At 40.2% G+C, this 24,649-nt stretch overlaps 1 protein-coding gene across 1 annotated transcript in view; it reads left to right on the top strand.

The window, feature by feature from the left end:
- jade2 (jade family PHD finger 2) overlaps window positions 1-24,649 on the top strand; it is a 160,556-nt gene that overhangs the window by 14,713 nt on the left and 121,194 nt on the right. The window contains exon 3 of the mRNA XM_031308215.2: window positions 18,758-18,915. Within this exon, the coding sequence (XP_031164075.1) occupies window positions 18,758-18,915 (158 nt within the window). The remainder of the gene's footprint in view (window positions 1-18,757; window positions 18,916-24,649) is intronic.

Raw genomic sequence — 24,649 nt, 5'->3', positions numbered from 1 at the left:
AAGTTTCTCTGTGTTCATTTGTAATTATCATTTTTTCATACTAATAGAAGAAATTGTGTCACATTGTGTGGTGAAAATAAGAAGTTGAAAACTCAAACAACAGCAGATTTCACAAAAATCAGTGCAAATGGGTTACATGGTGAAAAATGCCAGTGGATATCAGTAATGGTAAGTAATCATCAGTAGTTCTAAGTAATCTGAAGAAAGAGCAGTAGTTACAGTACAGAAAGTAAGCCTTTGAAAAGCCATGGAGTGTTTTGCAAGCACTGAATTCAGTGCTGAAGTTTAGAACAGCAACCAATTGCTGAATAGCCCCTGATTTTTTTCTTCTTTATTGTTTGCAGTTGTCAAGGTAATATCGCAATCAAATTAGGACATCGGAAAATTTCCTCGGGGTATTGACGAGCTCTGTGAATCATTTTCAGGTGTTTTTAAACATTAGAGTCATCGTTCCAAGGGAGCTGTAGGTATATGCATCCAGATGTGCAGATGTTATAGGTTGATCACTATCAAAGAGGCAGTGGCCTTTATTGTGTAAAGTCATCAACATGCCAACATCCTTACGAGACATAACGAGTTCTAATCCTCTGGAGTATTGTTGGACTTCCACATGTATTAATGGTTAAGTTATCATGTGTACAGCTACAAGTGTGCGTGTGTGCATGTGTGCGTGTGTGTCCTAGCAGGCTAGCAGCTGTTGTAGCTCATTAGGGTCTGGTAGAAACAGCTGTGAAACTCTATGGCAACCAGATGCAAACAGCTACAAGAATGCACAGAGTTGGTGTAACAGTTTCTCTCTTACTCCATGTGCCAAGCCCAGTGAGCAGATGAGCAGCCAGGATGGATGGTGGAGAACACCCCATATCAGTTGGGTTCTCTTTACTTACTTACTTAATTGATTAAGTGTTGATCTTGCACTATTTGTTGTTGGAGTCTAACGGTGTGGATCCACGTGGCCGTGCGGCGCTTCTGTCGCTCCGTGCTCCACTTTATTCCTATGGGTGATGTCAAGCGACTTTAACGCGCCCGCAAAGCATCCTGGGAAGGCGGCGCTGCATTTGAAAAAATGCTGTGCCTCAAATAAAAAAGCTGGCCGATGCCCATCTTTATGCAAATGAATCCATGAACGCAACACAACTATCCAATAGAAGTAGACGAAAATCTTTCAAACTGACCTTTGTCGATCTGAAATGAAGACAGATTCACCAACTGTATGACCTATTTCTCATTTAAAATGTTTTCAGAAACACGTTTCGGTGAACTATTTTCGTAAAATACGAGATCGTATTCTCAACGAGCCGCCATGATGGTCATTTTGAAATTCGGGAGTAGCCTGACCCACGTGACACGTTTGTCCAATCAGCTGCCGGTCAAGGGCGTGGAGCATCAACCATGGCTGTATGATGTTGCAACACCACGCTTAGGGCTGAACGATTTTTGAAAGTAATCTAATTGCGATTTTTTTCCCAAATATTGTGATTGCGATTCGATATTCGATTATTTTTTTAAGCTCTTTGTCTTCTGTATTATTCAACAAAGACAAACAATAAATCATTTTATAGTATGAACAACACACAATTACACACTAGACAGTTAAATAAGTAAAAATATAGTGTGTATATATATATACATACACACACACACACACACACACACACACACACACACACACACACACACACACACACACACACACACAACAGTGTATTTTTTTTTATAGTGCACAGAGAGGAGCTGCCTCCAGCCCCTCCCCCTCGTGAAGTTGCGTGCTGCCGTGTGTGCACTTGCTCAGAGAGGCTATCGTTACGTTAGCATGCTGCTGGTGTTCTTGCCGTGGGATTAACTGTACTAATAAAACTGTTGAAACCCCGCGGCCACGCTGCTGTGAAAGCTCCCCGAACGTCATTTATCAGTCTGGTTGTTACCCCTCTCAGTGGCAGCTCCTCCACTCATATCTTTACAACGGAGCTAGCTAACCGCTAACCGGAGCTAACCGCTAATCAGAGCTAATCGTTGCCTACCGAGCTTTGAGTTCTGTGTGCCTGTATTCATTAACTGCATGTATGGACTCGAGCCCGAATAAAACCCTTCATTTTATTAAAATGGCTGTAAAAGTTTTAAACTACAACTCAGAGTTGTTTGAATGACAGAAATCTGCTCAAGGTACGATGTAGCGTTAGCGTGCTAAGTTGATGCTTTCTCTGAGGAGTGCAGACTGATTTGCTCTCGCGTGTCATGTGATCAAATCGCAGCCTTTGCGATTAGGAAATCGCATTTTAACATATCGCAATATTATCGCAAATGCAATTAATCGTTCAGCCCTAACCACGCTTCAGTCGTGTCGCAGAAATGGATCTGTACTGTAAGTGGCTAGTGACTAGAACCAACGTCATTCAAACGCAATATTCTTAGTTCAGCTAGACTAGATATTACTGACAATCTTAATGTATAACAACACTCTACCATGCAAATGACACGGAATTATAATTTGTATACTAAATCAAAGACAGAAACTTTTAATATGTTTCTACCACACTACAGTATTTTTCACTTACAAGTGGCTATGTATGGCTTTTTGCCTCCAAAACTTGAAAAACAGTGTATCTCATTCTTTTTATTACTATGGAGAATTGACTATTCTGCAAAAAAAAAATCAGCAATCTGTTTATCAAAACGTCAGGTTTTGATGTCAGTCCGACGGAATCAAAGAGTGAGGGCTTCTTTCTAGACCTCTCATGCTGCACTGACATTCAACAGTGAAACAAAGAAAAGTATCAATGGACCAGCATGCAATCTGTTCACAAGACATGTTTTGTCTCTCTTACATATTAAATACAGGGTGTTACAGTGTGCAAAGTCATTCTTGTGAATGGACTGAATCACTTACTGTAGTACTGTACCAGCAGATAAAACAGATTGAGGGATAAAAGAAGTGAAGTACCGCAGTTGAAAATAAAATGACTCCTGGAACACACTGAACATCACAGATTGATGATATATTACTGCAAGAGTATCTGGCAGTGGGTTTTTCCTTTTTTGAAAAAAAAAAAAAAAAAAAAAGATCTTTTTGATGAGTGGTTGTTACTTAAAATGACTCAGAACCTCTTAGCGTTAGAGTGGGCGTTAATATGAGGCCAGCTGAGAAGTTGCTGTGTTATTATAAGACTCTGCAGACCAACTCCTATTCACAAGTCATAGGGTTTATTTTGGCTTGCACACAGTTACCAGATGGGTGGAGTTTAGTGAATCAGAGCAATTTAGAAAAGTATATAAAAACTAACTGACAGAACATTGTTCCGTGTGACAGATACCACCCATCTGGCACTTCATGTAGAGTAAAACAAGCAACAGAGCTGTCCAAAGCTACTTAGACTTTTGATCTGCTATGTTTGGGTCTGTTAGTGATGTTTGTTTCTGAAAGTTGCACTTCAGGTAAACATGCTGAGCTTCAGAGCAGGCAGCTACACGTTGTCTTCTATTTTAATCAACTTTGTTATTCCCTATTAGTAAATTCTGCTGCTAAAAAAGCGTGAGCACAGACTCAAGTTGCAGTAGAGGCAGACATGCAAAGCAGCATTAATCATGTAGTTGTTTCGGTTGTTTTTCAGCCACACATCTCCAAAAGTAGGTCACATCTTCCCCCCCCCCAGCCATTGCTTGCCATTTAACCAGATCGTCTGCCTGAGCCCGCCATACGAAGAATGATATTTGCATCGGACTCCATGGGGGGAAATTGGCATATTGCTCCCTCCTCTTAAGTCTCCTTCACTTTTTCTTGTCAGTGACCCATTTTTTTTAACCTTTGTTTATTATGGGAAGGTTTTCTGAGCATGTTTGCTGTATCTCTCTTTTCCCCTCTCAGAAACATCTCGCTTCATATTCATGATTTTACACACACATTAACACCTGCCAGCTGCAGAGTACAAGCACAGCCTCCACTGAGCAGATCCACTAGCTCCACTGAGAAGCCCCCACGGTTTGTGGGCTACATGGCTTGTTTAAGCCACTTGTTGTGTAAAAAGCTTGAATTTTTATATTGAAATAGAATGTGGGTGTTTTCTTTTTTCTGTTTTGCCTTTCATAACTTCTTATAATTGATGACTTTATATACTCTCTATCAGCAATGTTTTGCTTAACATTCATGCTGTTGTTACGTGATTTACAACGAGCGAGGTGCCCAGTACATTTACTGTCTTTGACATATGGCCATTTATTAGCTCCAGTGAAGCAGTTTGGAGGTTAAATGCCTTGCCAAAGGACATTTGGGAAGAAGAGCTTTTCCCTAACCAGACTCCAGTCAAAGAAGCCTCTGGCTTATTTAACCTCTAAGCTGCTACTGCAGTCTTGAATATTGATTTAAATTTGTGGACAAGCTGCACAGATGATCAACTCTGCCTTTATTTTTTCTTCATGATTCCTCTTTCTCAGACTAATTTCTTTGAATACGTGATTGTGAACATGAAAGGAGGGCAGAGTTTTAGCTTGCTAGAGGCCAAAAATCACATCTGTTCAAACGGCGGATCGCAGTCAGTCAAATCCTTATTGAAGCGGGAACAAAGCCTAATTGCATGACCTTTGAGTGAAGCCTTGGCAATCAGCCTGCCCTTGGCATGGAGGGGAGCGCCGTGGCTCCACGCATCGTTCAGGCCAGGGGCTTGTGATGAGGAGCTGAGTCTCAAAAGTACTTGTTCACTGTCTCGTCTCACGCTAATGAGGGGCACAAATTGTAGGCTGAGTGGCTTTTCAGAGCTCAGCAGTACGAAGTTGGGCTAATAGCTACGGATGTGACATTTCAGATCTAAGACGGGTGAGGGGACCATAGAAAGAGCAAGAGGAAATCCTTTTCACATTCCTATCAAATCCTTTATGTGATATAGAGAAGACAAGTGTCAAGTTGGTAAAGGCTGTTGATGCGCGTGATTCAGTTTAGCGAGAGATAATGTTTCTGCATAATAACGGTGACTCCCTTCACTGTTGCTTTTACGTCTCCTTTCCCTCTCATCCGTCCTGAGCTCAAGCAGCCGTGTAGCAAGCGCACTGAAAGGTTTCTTCGGTCTTGTGCTCTCTTTGCCCTGCATGAGGCCTGTTCTGCAGCACCACACAAAGAATAAGCCACCTTCTGAACTATGTCTGACTCCATAGATGGTGAAAAGAGAAACAAATACTTTTGAATTGTACCTCAGGGCTCAGCTGTGTAAATCACAGGTGGGTTGGCAAAGAGTTTGCATAAATGCAACCAATTGTATCATGAAAAGGTTGTGATGCAAATGTGATATTTTTGATATACTGGATGTGTAAACTAGATTTTTGACATAATTCTGCATGTGTTTATCAAGGTTTGTAGTTATTCATTCAGTGCTTTGGGTTTATCCAAGAATCCTCCTCCCATACTTTTTAAGAACAGAAGTATTGTTTTTGTTTTATTTTATGCTTTTGGAGATCTTTGATTTAAGTTTGAGCAACCCCTTGGATATTTAGTGCTCATATCTTCTCATGCGAACTATGCAGTTCATTATTTTATTCAAATCTAATCTTTGCCTGAAATGCAAAGCATTTGTCCTGGAAAAAGATACTCCAGCAGGTGTTTTGAACAGTTGTTTTCATGATCTCATAAGCTGTTGAAATGTTGAACCAGTGTTGCAATGCATCAAGATCGAGAGTAGCATGTTATGAACAATGTCATGGATATTTACTGTAAGAACACCTGGGCTGTGTGCTAATCCAGTCTTGATTATACTTCTGGGCAGTTTCTTGGCTGATACGGGACAGTTTCTCAGTGCATATTTGTCTTCTAGATAGCCTATCTTACTGTGAAGGTACCTTTCTTCCTTTTCTGTCTTTACTTTTCCATTGTGTTTTTTTTCTCAGACCACTTCGTCCACTGTTCGTCCACAAAAATGAGATGAAATAGAAAATCCAGAATAAAAGGTTTCTCCTGGAACAACATCAGGAAAATATGCTAGCCAGTTGAATTTCTTTTTTTCTTTTTTTTTTTTTTTTTAGCAAGATGATGCATCACACCAGACAGGCTACATGTGCATTTGTAATGTATTGTCCTTGGTTAAATTCTTATATAATTGGTTACATTCACTATATTCTTTTGGTATTGCAGTACCAGATTCTTGTCTTGGTGCATGTTGGAGAGATTGTGTTTCTTGCTGAAATCACTGAGTCACTGCTCTCCTCTCTCTCATCAACCCCTTTCTCTCCTTCTCGGTCTTTTTCACACTCTTAATCACCCACTCAACACACACACACACACACACACACACACACACACACACACACACACACACACACACACACACACACACACACACACACACACACACACACACACACACACACACACACACACACACACTCACTCACTCACTTACTTCTCCCTGAGTCCTGTGGACCTTTCTAAGCAGCCAATCATTAGAGCCCGTCCCTGTGCTGTGATGTGGCTGCTAAAATTAGCCTCCTCTCTCTCTGAGTCGACATCTGCCATGACGCACTGTTAGAGCCAGGTAGCCATGATGCTCAGAGGAAGAAGAAAATACTTTTCTTTTTATTCCTTTCTTTGCCTCTCTACTCCCCCTTTTTCCTACCCTCTCGCCTCCTCACATCCCCTTCCTTTCCTTTCTTTTCTTTTCTTTTTTCCTGACCAAAATTTAAAAGTCAACAAAATTGTTGTGCAGACGAAGACAGCAAATGTAGTGTTTTTGTACATGTGGGGTTTTGTAATGGTATTGTGTATTATTTTACTTTTATGGTTACTGTCCGACTACATTTTTTATCATCATTATTCCAGATTTCATTGTGTGGGTTTTACTAAGAAACTAGGCTTTTACGAATAGTAAAGGGTTTAAGGTTGAAATTAAATAAGATCACTAATTACAACAAAGTGTGAATTTCAAATCAATAGGGTTTCAGGTTGAGATGAGATCACCAATTACAAAAAGTGTGAATTCAACCAAAAGGGTTTTGCGAAGTTTTTCCTTTCTAAATATAGAAACTAAGACTTATAGTGACAACTATATTTTAAAATAAAAGTACTATTTCCACGCCAGAATGGGTGGCAAACAGAGTAATGGCGCTTTTCCATTACATGGTACCAGCTCGACTCGCCTCGACTCTACTCACCTTTTTTGGTTTTCCATTACGAAAAAAATACCTGGTACCTGCTAACAGGTACTTTTTTTAGTACGTCCTCAGTCGAGGTTCCAAGCGAGGTGAGGCGAGCCAAAAAGGTGACGTGAAAGCGACAGACGGGGGTGTCCTGAACAAACCCGCTATTTTTAAACAGTTTAGTCAGCTGTTTTTTTTTGCTGCCTCCAGCTTAATTTGAAACAAAATGTGTCTTCTGGCAACACACATCTTCGACGTTCTGTGTGTGTGTGTTGCGTTAGGTCACAGTAGTTTACTGTGGCGCCGCTTGTTTACAGTTCTGTGGAGGCTCCGGCAGAGCTTTCGCCGTAGCCTAACTACACACACACATGGCCGGCTCCACCCACACACCAGCGCACAAGTATAAACATCAGGCCACTTTTACATAGGCTACACAGGCTACGGCGAAAGCTCTGCGTGGAGCCTCCACAGAACTGTAAAACAAACTCAGGTGGCCTGATGTTTATACTTGTGCGTTGGTGTGTGTATCGATACGGCATAACGACCAGCCACGCTGAGGCGGTACTAAAATCTGCAATGGAAAACGGACGCACAGTGTGTCGAGTCGAGTCGAGGACACACAGGGACCGATAGTGGATATGATGATTTCTTTTTTTTTTTTGGTCATCATTACTCTAGATTTTATTGTGTGGGTTTTACTAAGAACCAGCCTTTAACGAACAGTAAAGGGTTTAAGGTTGAAATAAGATCACGAATTACAACAAAGTGTGAATTTCAACTGGTTGACATGAGATCACTAATCAAAATCTAATTTCAAAAAGTGTGAATTTCAACCAAAAGGGTTTTTCCGAAGTTTTTCCAAAGAAAGAAACTAAGACTTATAGTGATGACTATATTTTAAAATAAAAGTACTTTTCCACGCCAAGATAGGTGTCAAGCAGAGTAAACCACATGTCCCAGAGGGACCAATAATGGATATGATGACAAAATGTTTTAATGTTTTACAACCTTAACCCAAACCCTATACCCCAACCCGCCCACTCCGCTCTGCATCAGCCAACCTGCTTGTTGCCCCCTCACAGCGAGGGAGAACTAATCACTCAAAGAAATCCCGAAATCCCTGGAATGAGCTCCCTATTGACATCAGGATGGCCGAAAACCTGTGCATCTTCCGCCGAAGGCTAAAAACACATCTCTTCCGACTACACCTCGGATAAAGAAGGGGAAATGTTTTTTTTTTTTTTTAAATAAAAATTATATATATATAGTTCTTGATGCTGCACTTTCATATGGCTCTTTGTAGTATTACCTATTTAAAGCTTATGTACTTTCACTTACTACTTGTTGTCTGGAGTTTGCACCTTCAAGGTTGAACGCACTTAATTGTAAGTCGCTTTGGATAAAAGCGTCAGCTAAATGACATGTAATGTTTAAAAATGTTTAACTGTTTTCAACTGCTCTTTAATGTTTAATTTCTTATACTGCACTGTAACTCTTATTCTCGTTTTTTATCGTTTTTATGTAAAGCACTTTGAATTGCCTTGTTGCTGAAATGTGCTATACAAATAAAGCTGCCTTGCCTTACCCTGCCTTCTTTTCCTTCCCTTTCCTGTCTTGTCTGCTTTCTTTCAATTGCTTCTTTCACTCCGTATGATTGCTGTCATCTTTACCTCAGAGTTTTTTTCTCTTATGTCTTTATGTCTTTCTTTTACTGTCCTTTTCAGTCTGTCAAGTCAAATGTTACCCATTTGAGGCTCTGGTATGAGGTCTGACTCACTGTACATTGTTGCTGGTTCTGCTTCTGTATTACTTTTTGACAGTGCAGAGTGACTATTATAAACCTTATTCACCAGAATCTGTCACAATGCTAGAGGGTGTATGTAGTCCTTCACAGTTCAGTCAGTACAGTCATGGCTTTATCCTCTTGTCCTTTAATGTCCAAATCCTTACAGTATTTTCTGCATAGGAAATCAACTAACTTGTCTTAAAATTATTTATTTCCTGTTATCTAATTTCTTATACTGGTCATTAAAACATTGAATAGAAAGGAAGCTTTCTGTTTGGCTGAGTAAAATAAGCTTAGAGTTTAGGTTTTCAAGGACAAAAAAACATGCACACATGACAACATGCATTGTTTTGTTTTGTATTTACAGTACCTCTTGGAGTATTTTATGTCCTTGCTGTCTCCAGATGTTTTCTGAGTTTACCGGGCATCATTTCTGCATCTGACAGCTTTTCTCTAAAAAATGAGGTGTTCTGTTGTGGGACAGCTAGTTTCCCTTATTCACAAAAAGCCATAGGCCAAGTTCTTTTCACCTTTTAGCCTGATTTCACTTCTTTTGGTTGTCTCAGGTTAAGTTGTCTCAGAGCGTATTTAGGGCTGAGAAATATCTGTGTTTCTTAAAGCTCTGTTTACAGTGACACATCTTTTCATCACTGCTCTGACAGTTGCTATTCTGACTTCTGTGCTCATAGAAAACTCACATGCCGGAAAGCATGTTGCATTACTATGACAACCACAAACTGTGAGCTGTCATGTCATTAGCTGCATATTCAGCAGGGGTTGTAATATGGTGAATTTTTTCCACTTTGATATTTTTGAAAAGGTAATCTAAAAATGTTCATGTTATTGACCCCTGATTTCAGAACTTTCATCAGGAATGTTTAATCAGAAATGTCATAAATTGGGTTTCACGTTTAATTTCACTTGATCTCATTATTACAGTTTAGTGTTATAATTATGCAGCTTTGGGTTAACACTCTTTTTTGAGTCATTTATGGTCTTTTGGCAATAAACACAAAACTATGGTATACTAGCTCATGTTCAATTGATTTATGTTGCCTGTTTTAGTTAATAGTTGCTATGATTTGATCAAATTTTTTGAAAAACTGAGTTACTCACACTTACACTAAGTTGGTCACAAGAAATGTGAAAAATGTCGCTACTTCATTGTACATTCGGTATGTTGAGCTGGACTCGTGCTGCCCTTATGGGTCCTTTGCACCTTATTGGGTGCTGATTACTATCACACCACTATTGCACCCATAATCACCGTAGAGAAGGCCCTCCAGAGTTTAGCAGTCTAATAATAACAGCAGGATGAAAAGTGAACAACCGAGCAGCCTCTCTTTCAATCAGTGCTCTCATCCCTTTGAAAGTCACACATGAACAATGCTGATTGTTTTTTAAGATAACCAGTGAGTCTAACGGTAGTGTGTGATATCAACTGGCCTTTAAAAGCACTTTGTCACTGTGCTTCAAGAAAACTGGCTCAGCAACACCATAATAACAAGGCCTATTGTGTGTGTGTGTGGGGGGGGACGCTGGCCTTGGTGTGCACCTGTGTCAATGTGTGCACTGTATGTGTGTCAGTGCATGTTTATCTGCACTTTCAAAGCGTTTTTTTTTTTTTTTTTTTTTTAAATTCATTTGTGTGTATGTCTCTGTTTATGTGTGCGTTTCTTTCCCTGTATATGTGTGTTTAGTTGTGTCAATACTCTACATCTATGTGTATTTGTGTCTGTTTACATGAATGTTTGTTTCTGCTTTGGTGTCAATGTGAACATCTATAAGTGTGTGTTTCCTGGTTTGAAATGTCAGATTTAATCATCTGTGGTTTCTGTTGTGTTCGGCTCAGGTTGAAGCCGACTGCTAATCTATCACCGGTCTGCAGATGGTCCGAGATTAGACTCATTACCAAAAATAAGACAGAGAGGCAAGTGGCCTCATACAGCAGACAAACAAGCAGATTCAAAGCTCGCAGAAGCTATAGTTTACAGAAGCAGGCGAGGATTGTTTCTGGAAGAGTCCAGGTTTGAATACCCTGTCCAGTTTGTTGGTCTCTATGGCTCACTAATGCTGCATGAAAGTATAATTACTGTATAATTTGTGCTAGTGGTAGTCGTAGGGGTCGCAGAAATGTAGCTGCAGCGTTACAGTAGTTCTTATTGGTAGCATTGGCACCAGAAGCAACAATAGCATACAATGCAAGTAGTGGTAGCGTTTGCGAGCATAGTATTGGTATTTGTGGCGGGAAGAGTTGTGGTACTACTAGCAAAAACAGCAGTAGTACTTCTTGTGGAAGTAAAAAAAAGTGGTAGCAGAAGTACCTCTACTAGTACAAGGAAAAGTGATAGAAATAGCAACAGTCAGTCTTGTATAAAGTACTTGAAAGCAATACTTAAGTAAAAGTACAAGTATCTTACCAGAAAATGACTTTGGTAGAAGTTAAAGTCACCTTTTAGAATTATTACTTGAGTAAAAGTCTTAAAGTATCTGATATTTACTGTACTTAAGTATCAAAAGTAATTTTCTGATATTAAATGTACATAAGTATTAGAAGTAAAAGTGTAAAAAAAAAAAAAAAAAAAAACTTTATGGCCAAAGGTGTGTAACGTTATCTTCATCACCACTGCGGTCGGGGTGGTCATCGTCTGTTACCATGGCGGCAGAGCCTGCACTAGGTGCTTCCATGACACTATTAGCCATTATGCTTCCTCCTCTTCTTCTTTAGTTTTGGTCTATGTTTTTTGGTTTGCTGCTTGGCGACAAACGGGCATTAGGTCACCAACTGGAATGGAGGGTGCATGATCTTGGCAATTTAGGAGCAATGATTCACCAAACCTGCTTTTTTCCAGTGTAACAAATTTGTTCTGATTTTCTTTTGTAGTAACGAGTAACTAAGATTCTTAGGGGAAATGTAGTGGAGTAGAAGTACAAGTTTCCGGAAATATAAACAACGAAGTAAAGTACAGATACGTGAAAATTCTACTGAAAGGGTAACTACCGTTTCCTTGAACCTGGGCCCCATTTCCCCATGCATTTGTGTCTAATAGATTGATGTGACCAAAAATCTTTGAATTTGGTCCAGTATTGAGCGAGATCACAATGATGGGCAGGTGCGAACCGAGCCGCAATGTCACCTAATGGGGCAATTGTAGAACCTTGCTTTTTGTCCAATAAAAGTGATTTTTTTGGCTACTGACAGGCTCAGATTGTTACTGAAAGTGTCTGACAACATTATTGATCTCAGGACGTGACTTTTTGTCCGAAGACAGCGGTATGGATAGTGAAACGCGAGATGAGAAAAAGGCGTTCAGGTAGTCTGTTGTTACGGAGTAGCGAGCGGCCAACCAATTATAACCACCTCATCCACATTGTCGAAATCATTTAAATATTGAGCCATTACATTGAAAATCTTTTAGATAGAAAAGATAGATCATTTCTGTAGCCTACTCCGTAACAACAGACTACCTGAACGCCAATTCTCCATACCGCTGTCTTCAGACAAATGGTCACGTCCAGACACTTTTAGTAACAATCTGAACCTGTCAGTACCAAAAAAAAAAAATCACTTACTGGACAAATAAGTACAGTAGCGAAGTATTTGTACTTTGTTACATTACAACACTGGCAACAGTGTTGGGAACAGTAGAAATCATGTTAAGCTCTTAAATTTCCCTGTCCTTAAAGTCTCAGTATATTGTTTAATAATAACATTATTATGAATATGTTACTGTTCATTTTACTATTATACTATAACCTAACTACAACATTTGTAGTAGTGGCAGATTTTATTTATAGAGCTTGACATTAGACAAATTTGGAACCTGAGTTGGATCAGTATTAGTTTTGATAGAAGTAAATAACTGTGTCTAATGGTTGTAACAGCAGCACTATTAGTAGGAGCATTAGCAGTAGTTGTCATACATCCTATTAAAACTTATAGTAATACTGTAGTCATAGTTTTATTATTAATAGTAGTAGTAGTGGAGGTCATAGACAGGAATTCTTGAACACATTGCTCCCATGAATGCACTGGGAGATAAAAACACACATAAAAACCACACACAGTTGCAAAGGAAAACACACATGGGCATTCATACTTTGTGTGTGTCATAAATACACACACACACACACACACACACACACACACACACACACACACACACTTACTTCTCCCTGAGTCCTGTGGACCTTTCTAAGCAGCCAATCATTAGAGCCCGTCCCTGTGCTGTGATGTGGCCACAGCCCCTGCTCATGTCATCAGTCCAGATCTAGATTGGACTTAATGAGAGCGCTGCATGCATACAGCCCATAGCATACTGACCTACTGACTGACTGGCCAGAGGAAAAAGTGTGTGTGTGTGTGTGTGTGTGTGTGTGTGTTCTTGTTTAACTACATTTGTGGGGTCCAAAAACTGGGAATACAGTATACTTGTGGGGTCCGGACAGCTTTGTGGGGACAAAATGCTGGACCCCACGACTTTAAAGGGCTGTTTGAGGGTTAAGACTTGGTTTTAGGATTAGGGATATAATTAGTTTATGGGTTGAGGGTTAAGTTTATGCATTTAGTTGTGATGGTTAAGGTTAGGGTAAGGGGCTAGGGAATGCATTATGTCAGTGACGGGTCCCCACAAAGATAGTGAGACGCACTGTGTGTGTGTGTGTGTGTGTGTGTGTGTGTGTGTGTTTGTGTAAAGCTGTGTCTATGTGTTTGACTGTGTGAGAGAGACTACTTGTGTTTGTTTTATCATGTTCTGCTTGTGTAGTGCTGTGTGTGTGTGTGTGTGTGTGTGTGTGTGTGTGTGTGTGTGTGTGTGTTTCCCTGCTCCCAAAGTAATGTTGAGCTAGAGTTTCTATGGGGCTTTATCTGAGCAGCTGAATCTCATCTGTTCAGCTCAGTGAGAAGTCATCGATCACTCCGCACTGCATGATTGCATGGCTTGTGATGCAAACCAAACTGATGACGGAACTTTTTTTTTTTTTTTTTTTTTTTAACTTAAGTTATTGAAATGCAAATGAGTGTGATGTTTGCATCATGACAGCCTGTCAAATTTTGGGAAATGAGGCAGTGCAGGCTCTAGACAGATAATAAATAATGTGATTGTTGCTGAATCATGGTTTGGAGACAAAGTTATTCATTTGAGTTTTAGGATTCCCAAACTGAATGATCCAGCTTTTTCAGACATACAGAAACTGCACAAAAGAGAGCAGCAGGTATTTCTGGTGTGCAGATCATTGTAGAAAGAGTAAATTAAGAGAACCTCACTACAGCATTTTTAGCATTTTTAGCAAATAATGAGGTGTTTTCATCTTGTTGCAGCAGAATAAAAAGGTGTAAATACCTGATGAGCAATGCACTAAAATTGCCACAAGCAGCTAAATGCAATGGATGATGGTGATGAAATATGATTTAATTGCACGCTAAAGGGGATTTTTATGTCTTATCTGTTGGAAATCTACTGTATTATTCCCCCCCTTCTGCAGGAATTGATTATGATTTATCTCAAATTTGGAAAGCTGAGTGGAAATGGCAACATTCAATGACAAGTTCCTCAGAACCAAGTTATTAAAGTTGATCGATGCGAAAAATCTTTCCAGCAAATAAATAAATTGTGTGATGAATGGAAAAAGCAATGTACTTTTTGAGTAACTGTTGACAGAGTTTTGATGGCTGCTCCAGGCTTATTGCACAACAGTCTTTGTCCACCAAAACCAGCCACAAAAGACTGTCCCGAACATACATAAGTCTTCATTAGTTGCTCTGTTATAACACAGCATAATGCATTTCTTTGTTTTTGTCTTTGCATGAAATATAACTGACATCGACTGACTCTGGAGAAGACAAACAGATGACTCAAATCTAATAATATCTTGAAGGACCCTTCATTATTTGACTGTGAAAGCTGAGGGAAATGCACCTCATTTGTATTTCATATTTTGCGTATTTACCTGGAAACAGTGAATGCTCGTTTGCCCCTCTACCTGTCTGACGCTCCCCCTGTATACCTGAATGTCTCATCTTTTTACAATGCTCCTTTTCCATCTGTCTGTCTCTCATCCATCACTGAGGCTGGGTGACGCCCAACTGTCTGTCACAAAAAGAGTTAAAAGAGGACGCGGGCGGTGGATGAGAAGAAGAGCAGGATGGAGATGAGCTGGAGAGAGAGAGAGACCAGGCAGAACATAAAACTGCAGGAGCTTGTAATAGTGTTTCCTACACATTAATTAGCTGCAGTCATTCCTGTACAAACACACAGCAATAAAACTGATATACGGAGATCCTCTCAGATCCTCTCCTCCTTTTCTCCTTTTGCCTTTGCTCACCTCTCTACTCATTTTATCTCTACTACTCTTTTTCTTTTTCCTCTCTTTTCGCTTTTCCCTTATCATCTTTTTTTCTTTAGCTCCTTGTCTCCTAATTTCTTCTCTTCTTTATCTCTTTCCTTCTCTTCCTTTTTTCTACCCTCTCCTCACTCTTATCACCTCTTTTTTTAATCCCTTCTTCTGTCCTCTCCTCCTTTTTTATCTTTTTCTTCTCCTCTCTTCTACTTCTACTTATTTCCTTCTTCTCCTCCTTTTTAATATATTCTCCTCATTTGATCTCCTCTCCTCTTTTCCTTTCCTTGGCCTCTCGTCTCCTTATTTTTTTTCTTGTCCCCTACCTCCCTCCTTCCTACCTTGCAGCCCTTTCCTCCTTTTTTCCTTCCTTCTCCTCCCTTTTCCTCTCCTCTATTATCTTTTCTCCTCTTTTCTGCTCTTATCTTCTCCTCTCTCCTACATTTTCCTCCTTCTTCTCCCTAGTTGTCTCTATTTCTCCCTTTTCCTCTACTTCATTTTTCCTCTCTTTTTCTTTTCTCTCCTTTTCTTTTTTCCCACTCTCCTCTTTTCCCCTTTCTCCCTCTCTTCTCCTCACTGGAGAAAAAGCGAGAGAATGTAGGTGGAAGGGGTGAAAGAGACGGAATAAAAAAGGGAGAAAGATTAAGGAGGAGTGGATCTCCCTCTGTCTCTGTCTGTCCTCCTCTCGTACTGCTGAAGGGGAAGGCAAGATCCATCATGGCCTTGGCTCACACACACATTTTTAAACACATACAAACCACACACAGTTGCAAAGGAAAACGCACATGGACATTCACACTTTGTTGTACATAAATAAATACACGCATTGTTAAACACACACACACACGCATGCAGACACACACACACACACACACACACACACACACACACACACACACACACACACACACACACAGACAGAGCCCCTTATTCCTTTGCATTATTTATTTGTGCTGGCTGGCAGACAGTGGAGGAAGCCAAGCAGCAGAAGCAAGGATGCTGCTTTTTACAGACACACATATTCGCACACATAAAAACACACAGAACACACATAAAAACCACACACAGTTGCAAAGGAAAACGAACATGGACATTCACACTTTGTTGTATATAAATAAATACACGCACAGTTAAACACACACATACACGCATGCAGACACACACACACACACACACACACACACACACACACACACACACACACACACACACACACACACACACCAGTTTCATCTTCATTTGTCCTTGTCTTTCATCTCTCTTTCTTAAATTAATATCACTTTCCTTTCTCTCATTCTTGGTGATTTGTCTTCTCTTTCTCCTCTCTCCTGATCTTGTCCTCCCTCTTCACTTAGTTAAACATCATTCTCCTCTCTTCTCCTTCGAGCAGTCTGGTTTGAAAGTTCAGCTCCTCTGAGAGTCAAGACAAATATACAACATATTACTGCTTGCCCTCTCTTAACACGCTGTCTTTATCTCTCTGATTCTCTTTTTCTCTATGTTGCAGAGTAGCAGTGTTTCTTTCCAACTCTTAAGCAAACAGAATGCAAACTTTAAAGTATCACAAATAGTGCTGGATATCAAACCTGGTTGACAGGTTGACATTTTGGGTTTTTAATTTGTTACAAGTTGGCTCCAAAGTGAAATATGTCAACAACTCTTGGATGCATTGTTATGAAATGTGGTACACACATTAATTTCCCCCTCAGGATGAAACAGCCATCATGCTGTGCCATCATTAATTCACATTTTTTAGTTTGTCCAATACTTTCATACTGATATGAACTATGTTATGGAAAATCAATCGAGAAACTTTCTTTCTGTCTCGGTCAGTCTCTCGCTTGCGCTTTTGTTTATAGATTTTTCTTCATAATATTTTATTTACTTCTTTTCCTCTGACAGCTCATTTTAGTTCACTCCCCCCCTTCCAGCTCTCCCTCTTCTATTTCCCTCTTATTGTCACGTTTGTCTTCTCACAAATCTCTTTTTGACACTTTTGCTACTTTGTGTCTCTTAGGTCAAAATAAAGTAGGTAAAATATCCACATTTGGGGACTCAGTGAGAGAAGAAAGAGGGAGGGAGGGAGAGAAGATGGAGAGGTTAATGGAGGGAGTGAGGAGGGAGCAAGGGAGTCGGATAAAGGAGAAGAGCTAATAAAGCAGGGATAAGGAGGCTTAGAAAGTAATGATAAAATGTAGAGTGAAGTCATACGGTTGATTTGTGTGTGTGTGTGTGTGTGTGTGTGTGTGTGTCTTGTTTTTTTCAGTGTAGGTTTGTGTGTTTATGTGTGTGTGTGTGTGTGTGTGTTCTTGGCTGATGTCCTTGACTATATGACTGATAATATCATTGCTTCAGGTCCCTGTTTTGTGTGTGTGTGTGTGTGTGTGTGTGTGTGTGGGTTTGTGTGTGAGTGAGAGACGTCTGTTAGGTGTGTGTGTTCACATTATGTGTGAAAATGATCGTGTCTGCTTGAATACACACACTCCCTCAGGTCTTTAAAACACTGCATCACACACAAGCGCACCTTGTTTCTTTTAATACAATCCTCCTACATACACATTCTTTTAATCATTTATGTTAGCGTTAACCTGTGAAGGTCTCCAGGTTAATATCAACAATTTGGTTAATGGTTGCCGTGACCACAGCACTTGAGCTTATCAGTCCTTCCTCTCTTCTTCCTCCTTCCTCTTCCTTCTCATCTCTATATGTTCTTTGTCAGTAGGTTATTCTCTTTTGTCTTAAATGTCTCCTCACTTGCATCTTCCTCACGTCCTCCGATGTAACAAGACGTGAGGAAGAAATGTAATGACAAGATGTAAGTGAGGAAAATAAGGAAACCACCTACTGAACGAGGAAACACTTTTGTACTGAATTGAGACTTCCTTCCCTCTCAGCATCAGCGAAAGCAAGGCAATGAGGACAGAAAAAGAAAAACATATGTTACTTTGCACCCAAAAGTAACACCATAAATTTACAAAACGGTCCGAAAAACTGCAGCAGAAAACCACTCAAACATCCGGGGGGGGGGGGGGGAAACTACAGAGGCAATGACTTAAGCAAGCCAAAGATATGGATCAAGTCAACACTGCAAAATGAGGGATTAAGGCTTTGCTAGACAAATGCTACTCAACATTGTTCCGCATCTGTTCTTCATATTCTTCACCTGCCAATGTTGCACTGCCGTTTAGTGTCAGGCAGCAGTCGAGGCAGAAATGCAAAACATGCATCATTTTGAGGCCATAGTAGATCTATGTTTAAGCTGAACTATGGAATCATGCATGGGCATGACAGTTTTTTTTTTTTTTTTTTTTTATTAGTAATGATTTTATGATGAGCAGTCTGAGCCTACAGACTGCGCGGATATGTGAGGATCCTCTTCACCTCAATCTCACCTTCTAAAGACACTCTGATTCAGAATTTTTCCCTGTGCACACCCGTAAACGGGTGTATACATCTTCACTGTTTTTGACCATTTAACCAAACTTTTCTATCTTCCTCTCTTCTGTTTTTCTCTCTGTGCAGGTATTTCGTACCGACTTCATCACGGCAATGAAGCTGCCGGACTCGGCCCAGCTTGGCCCGGATGACTTCTACGTGCTCTCGGACCCTTGGAGACAAGAGTGGGAGAAGGGAGTGCAGGTCCCTGCCAGCCTGGAGGCCATCCCAGAGCCTGTGGTCAGGTAGGACAGAAACAGCCATCAAGTTTACCATCAAGTAAACGAGGATAGCAAATAAAGTGTTGTGATCTGTTTTAATAGTGACTACTAGTCACTACTAGCCAACCTCTGGCAGCCAGAGACATGATGTCACCATCTAAACACACTGGCAGAGTTCCCACGGTCCCAAAGATCATGGAAGGGTTATGAGATTCAAACTTTTGTTTGCCATGACTAATACTGGTTTTGGAAAATTGCCAAATGGTCAGTTAACTTCTGGAAACTTGTGAAATTTGAGATTCGATTTGATGCAACCTTGAAAATTTAACTTTACATTCAATGTGACAAAATGAGTGTGTTAAGATACCAGAAGGAGTAGTTTTTGCTGAGATTATCCAACAAAACTTTTTTTTTTTTTTTTTTTTTTATACACAGCTGTCGTACATCAATCAACATTTTGTAAATGTTTAGGAAAGATTTGGCATTGATTTAATAAAGTGTGGGAACCCTTTACACAATTAAATTGCCTATTATTACACCTATTGGCATTATATATTAGTGAATGGAATACATGCAGAATCTACAAGGACATAAACAGATCATCGGCTTTCTACTCTGAGTGATTTGCACAGACACACACACACACACACACACACACACACACACACACACGGAAACACACACACAGAAACACACAAAGAAACACAGAAGCAAGCTGGTAGGCAGATGTGTGCAGGCATGCACTTCGACCCACTTACATTCACTCATACTGTAGATTAGTCTGGGCACGCTCTTTCTCTCTCCCCCACTCTCTCTCACCCCAGTAGGTTGTTGTGGCCCTCTAGTACTACTGCAGCTGCTTCACATACCCATGTGGTTTGTTTGGCGTTCTAGGAACTAATGAAAATGCTCAGACTGCCTGGTAATTCCTGTTAGACAGACATGTCATACTGGGGGGCCGCACGCACGCACGCACGCACGCACGCACGCATACAGACACAGACAATTATCCAGTCATGGGAGATTTGGTCAAATTTTCTGTATCCATGAACATTTTTTTTACCTGCTTGAAGAAAACCATATGCGGAGGAAGCTCACTCTCAACAAAAAAAGACAAGTAAACGAAAAGTAAAAACTTCTTTAACTAAAATGTCATTGCAAAGTGATATATTTGGTTGCATATTAAACAGTCAGCTGCTAAACACAACTCATTGAAATTGAAAGGCTGAGTAATACTGTGGTAAATGTTTTCCACCTCATAGAATTGATAGAGTGAAAGTTTAAGGCCTTTGTTCCACTATTTAATGCATTTTGTGCTGTTTGTCGACTTTTTCCCCAATCCATTCAAGAACTAAAGTGAAAAAAAGTCACTATGTTGCAGCAAGTTAAAAATCCATTACATATGTTCATTCAGTCAGTCCATTTTAAATAAGATTTAAAAAAAAAAATCTTACCTTATATTTTAGGGTCATAACAGCAGCAAAAAAGGGGCTGGTTGGTGATTGAGTTATAAAAACTGAAAACTGTTTTGCCATGCTTAATAGCAACTCTAACTGGGCAATTGAAAAAGAAAAGAGACGCCTATCAGATCCAATAACATAAAGTAAACACTTCAAAATACAACAAACAAAACGTAAATCAAATCTAGTGTTGCCAAATGAAATGGCATACGTAATGAGGAAACAAGAGAACCTGAAATGCATCTTTGACTATCAAGTGAAAAGACTCGCAAAAGCAGTTTTACTAAAGAGGAATCAAGTTTCCATAATAGAAAAACAAAAAATGTGCAGTTCAACAAAGACAGAAGAATACATTACTTCCTTAGAGTCTTAATGAGGGCAGAAGACAAAGGTTATAAATAAAAGAGATGAAAATACAAAGAAATCTGGATCATCCTTCTCAGATTTGAAAGGATAAATTTGTTGCCCTTAATGTTACATTGTCTACTAGCGTAACATCTCAGCAGACACACATATGTGACACACGCACACACTAACAGTATGGAGCTAGCAGATTAAAGACAGCAGAAGGCAGAGAGATAGATGGGCAGATTGGGAGAGAGTGCAATGGCAGAGATAGATAAGGATAGATGGATGAATGGGGGCTAATATATCATCTTACATGCGATAGGTTGATGAAGTGATATATACAGTGATGCTGAATTGGAGTGATGATGGATAGATGGGGAGATAGAGGAGTGAGGGGTGAGTGTAAGTGTGACTGAGCTGATGGTCTCTGTCAGTCTTTGACAGCGATTTGTCCATCTTTTTCCTGTTGTCTGTGATCCTGAAGCCACTACTTCTCTCTCTCTCTGCCTCCTTCTTTTCCTTTCTTCACTCTGTCCTCTTGGTATGTTTGGGCTGAAATCACCAGCGATGCTTGAGACTTCCTTGGTTTTACTCATACGAGCCCCTGTGGTCAGGCAGAATTAGTGGTAGGAAACCCTATTCCCACACAGGAAGTGATGGCTTTTCAGAATTCAGAATTAGGTTTTAAAAAAAAAACTGTCTATAAGCAAGCAACGAGCTTAACAAGGAAGAATAATATATACACAAAGCTCTCTTGATTCAGTTTATACATTAAGCACAAATCAGTGCTTCAGAATTAAAAAAAAAAATCACAAAACTGCCTGGTTGAAAACATTTTCTTTTGTAAAAAGTGTTGAAATGTTACTGGCAAATAAGGTCAAAGTTGAAATTGATTGAACTTTTGCAACAGACAGGGGGGTAACAAATACAAAAGCGCTCAAAACAGCCGTTCTGATCCTGAATCGGCTTGTCCTTTAAGCAAGGGGCTTAATTATTCCACAGTAGATCTGATCCATTGTGTTATAAAAGGATGTTCAGATATCCGCTGTAAAAGTATACATTGTCGGGCGGAGAACAAAATAATTGTGGCAAGACTTTCAGTGCAGTCTTATGGCATGAAATGTGGCTGGCAGTGGATGGACGTGGTTGGACTTGCTCTCTCCATAGCAAAACAATGTCTGAGATCGGTGCAAAACATTTATGGAGAAGATTGATACCGCTGATGTGTGTTAATATAAGGCTACAGCCAGCAGCCGGTTAGATAGCTCAGCACAAAGACTGGAAATGGGGAAACAGCTAGCCTGGCTCTGCAGGGCTCCAGACTAACCTTTCCACTGGTAACACTGGTGCTACTAACTATTTTGGTTGGTCGCACCAGCACATGATTCGGTTCCACCCTTTTTGTGTTACAGCGGTACATTGGTCCCTGCAGGTTTTGTGTTTCTTACTGTTGTCGTGCAACTTCAAAGTGTTGACCCGCACGGGTACTGCGTTAGCCATTGTGTTTGAAAGTGGTACTTTTTCTTCTTCGCTGGCTCAGTCGGGCTCTCATGCCTGTGCTTTCATCAGTGGCGTCTGAGTCGGAAGTGCGTCTCGTTGTCTCTCCCTCCCCACCAGCCTCCTCTCTCTCCTCATTATGCTTTTTAAAATAATCAGCTAGGCTGCTTCATTTTTGGAACACGGTAACCGCTGAATTGATTGCTTCGTAAAGTTCTATGCGTTACATACGCGCATGTGCATGGCTCCTTGTGCGTAGGTGGGTGCCGGATGATAATGTTCATCATGCACTTGCATGAATGTGACCAAGTGATATTTTGCACCTTTACAAAAAAAATGGTAGCAGTCTGCAGCCCTGCTCTGTCAAATGGTAATACAATCTGCATACCAGCACCTCTACAGTTTATTAATCAATGTTATTTTTCCTTTAAGGTGACATGGTGCATCTTTGACTGCTAGGTGAAGAGGCTGCTTTTACTCTAAATGTTGCTTTATATTAAAGAGATTTTGCTAACCCAAAAATAAGAGTAAATTGAGGTAGTTTCCCTCTCCTGCCGTCTCCCTCTCTCCATTTATGTCATGTTCCTTTTAGCTATTTATGTCCTGATCCACCTCTCCTGTTTCTTTTTTTCTTCCTCTCTTGTCTGTCTTCATCTCTACAGCTCTCTTTTTTCCTGGCTTCCCTCCTTCCACTCCCACCTTCCCCTCTTACTTTTGCTCTAGTTTAGCCAGAGACAGACACATTTTTTTTTTTTTTTTTTTATGAATAATTACATCATCTCCAAAAATTGTTGGAGAGGAAAAGGGCTGCGGGCCCTGTCTGGCTTTGACAACACTCCTCTGCCACATTTCTCTCTCTTTCTTTGGACCAATTTGGCTGCTGCGGCATGATTTTCAGTAAAACTGTTGTGGCGGATGGTGAAGAGGTCATTATGGTTTGATATTGTTTCTTTTGTGCCTCTCCTTACCAAAACACTGCAGGAGAGACTCAGGCAATGGAGGAAGATGAGGAAGATAAAGAGTCTTTAGCTCTCCATTCCTCTCTGTCTCCCTGTCCTTTACTTTCTATTCCTCATTCTTCTCCTCCTCTGTCTCTTTTTTCACCCATGTTTGTCTATCTCTCTCTCCACCCACTGCCCCTCATCTCCTTTATAATTTCTCCCTCTCACTTTCCTCTTGCTTGTCCCCCTCTCTGACCGTCCCTCCTCCCCTCTGTCTATTTTGTTTTATCACTGACTTCCCTCTCTTTTTCATTTATCTCTCTCTCTCTCTCTCTCCCTCTCCATGGTTTTGTCGGGGCTGAGTGGAAGTAATTAGCCATTGCGTAACACTGGCTATGTACAGACAGTGAATAGGGCTTTGGCAGCAACTCGGCAGCCTCGGTCCCCAATGACAACGCCGAGCCGTAGAGGGAAATAATTACACATACACATGAGAAGATCTGTGCCTTTTCACAAAATGAAAGAAATGAGATAGTGGTTATTTTATTTATTGCTTAATTCTTTCCCCCTTGGACTGGTGACCGAGTCGGTGAATGTGAACCCGTTGTTTGTGGTTTGGCTGAACATATTGGCTTTCTGAAAGGCATGTAAAGCTGCGGCCGTGGGGAGTATCACATGGAGAGACTCCTTTCCAAAGTGGTTTATGTACTGGACAAAAAGATTGATTTAGCAGATTTTTGTTGTTATTAAACTGTACTTTGGACGGCTCAACTGCTTTGTTGGCATACATATGTTTTACAGACTTGCAATATTTCAGGTATTGATCGATTTGTTGACAAATTCAAGAATCCATGGTACTCATGACATGTAAAGGCTTAGCTCAGATGAGATTGTAGGACAATGGCATAGTGGTCCCCAGTGGTGGAAAATCTGTAGGTCAGGTTTCCGGCAGCTGTGATCATATGCAAAACTTGGGTCAGGCAAGCATGGATGCTATGTAAAACCTTCAGTCAACAAGCTTGATGCTATGAACACTGAGAGAGGATGTAGATACTGTAGATACTTGATAAGGCAACAAGGCCTTTTTTTAGTATGAGAAGAGATATCTGTTTGTTAAATTACTGCTTGGCTTGGCTTGGTTTTATTTTCTCATTAATAACCTTTAAATTTGTCCAAATATTCACAAAATGAGCAAGATGAAAACCAAAAGAAAAGACACAAATTCAATCCAACATGGGGTCTAGTCAGTGGTTTACATCCCAGCAATTTGGCCAGATATTTTTGAAGATGCCACCTACAGACGTTTTTGGTTTTAGCAATGCAAGCATAGAAAAATATAGTAACTCCACTTAACACAACTGAAAGACAGGAGCTGACCCGCTCCAAAATCAATTTAGACTATTAGCCTGCATGTGTTATGATAATCTGACAGCTGCCAAATACTGAACACATTAAAACATTACAGTGATGTCAGTTAAAACTGAGTACTGCTGAAAAAACATTCAGTAATTT

Source organism: Sander lucioperca, chromosome 13 (genome assembly GCF_008315115.2).
Source record: "Sander lucioperca isolate FBNREF2018 chromosome 13, SLUC_FBN_1.2, whole genome shotgun sequence".
Taxonomy (NCBI): Eukaryota; Metazoa; Chordata; class Actinopteri; order Perciformes; family Percidae; genus Sander; species Sander lucioperca.
This window is presented reverse-complemented; position numbering and strand designations above follow the sequence as displayed.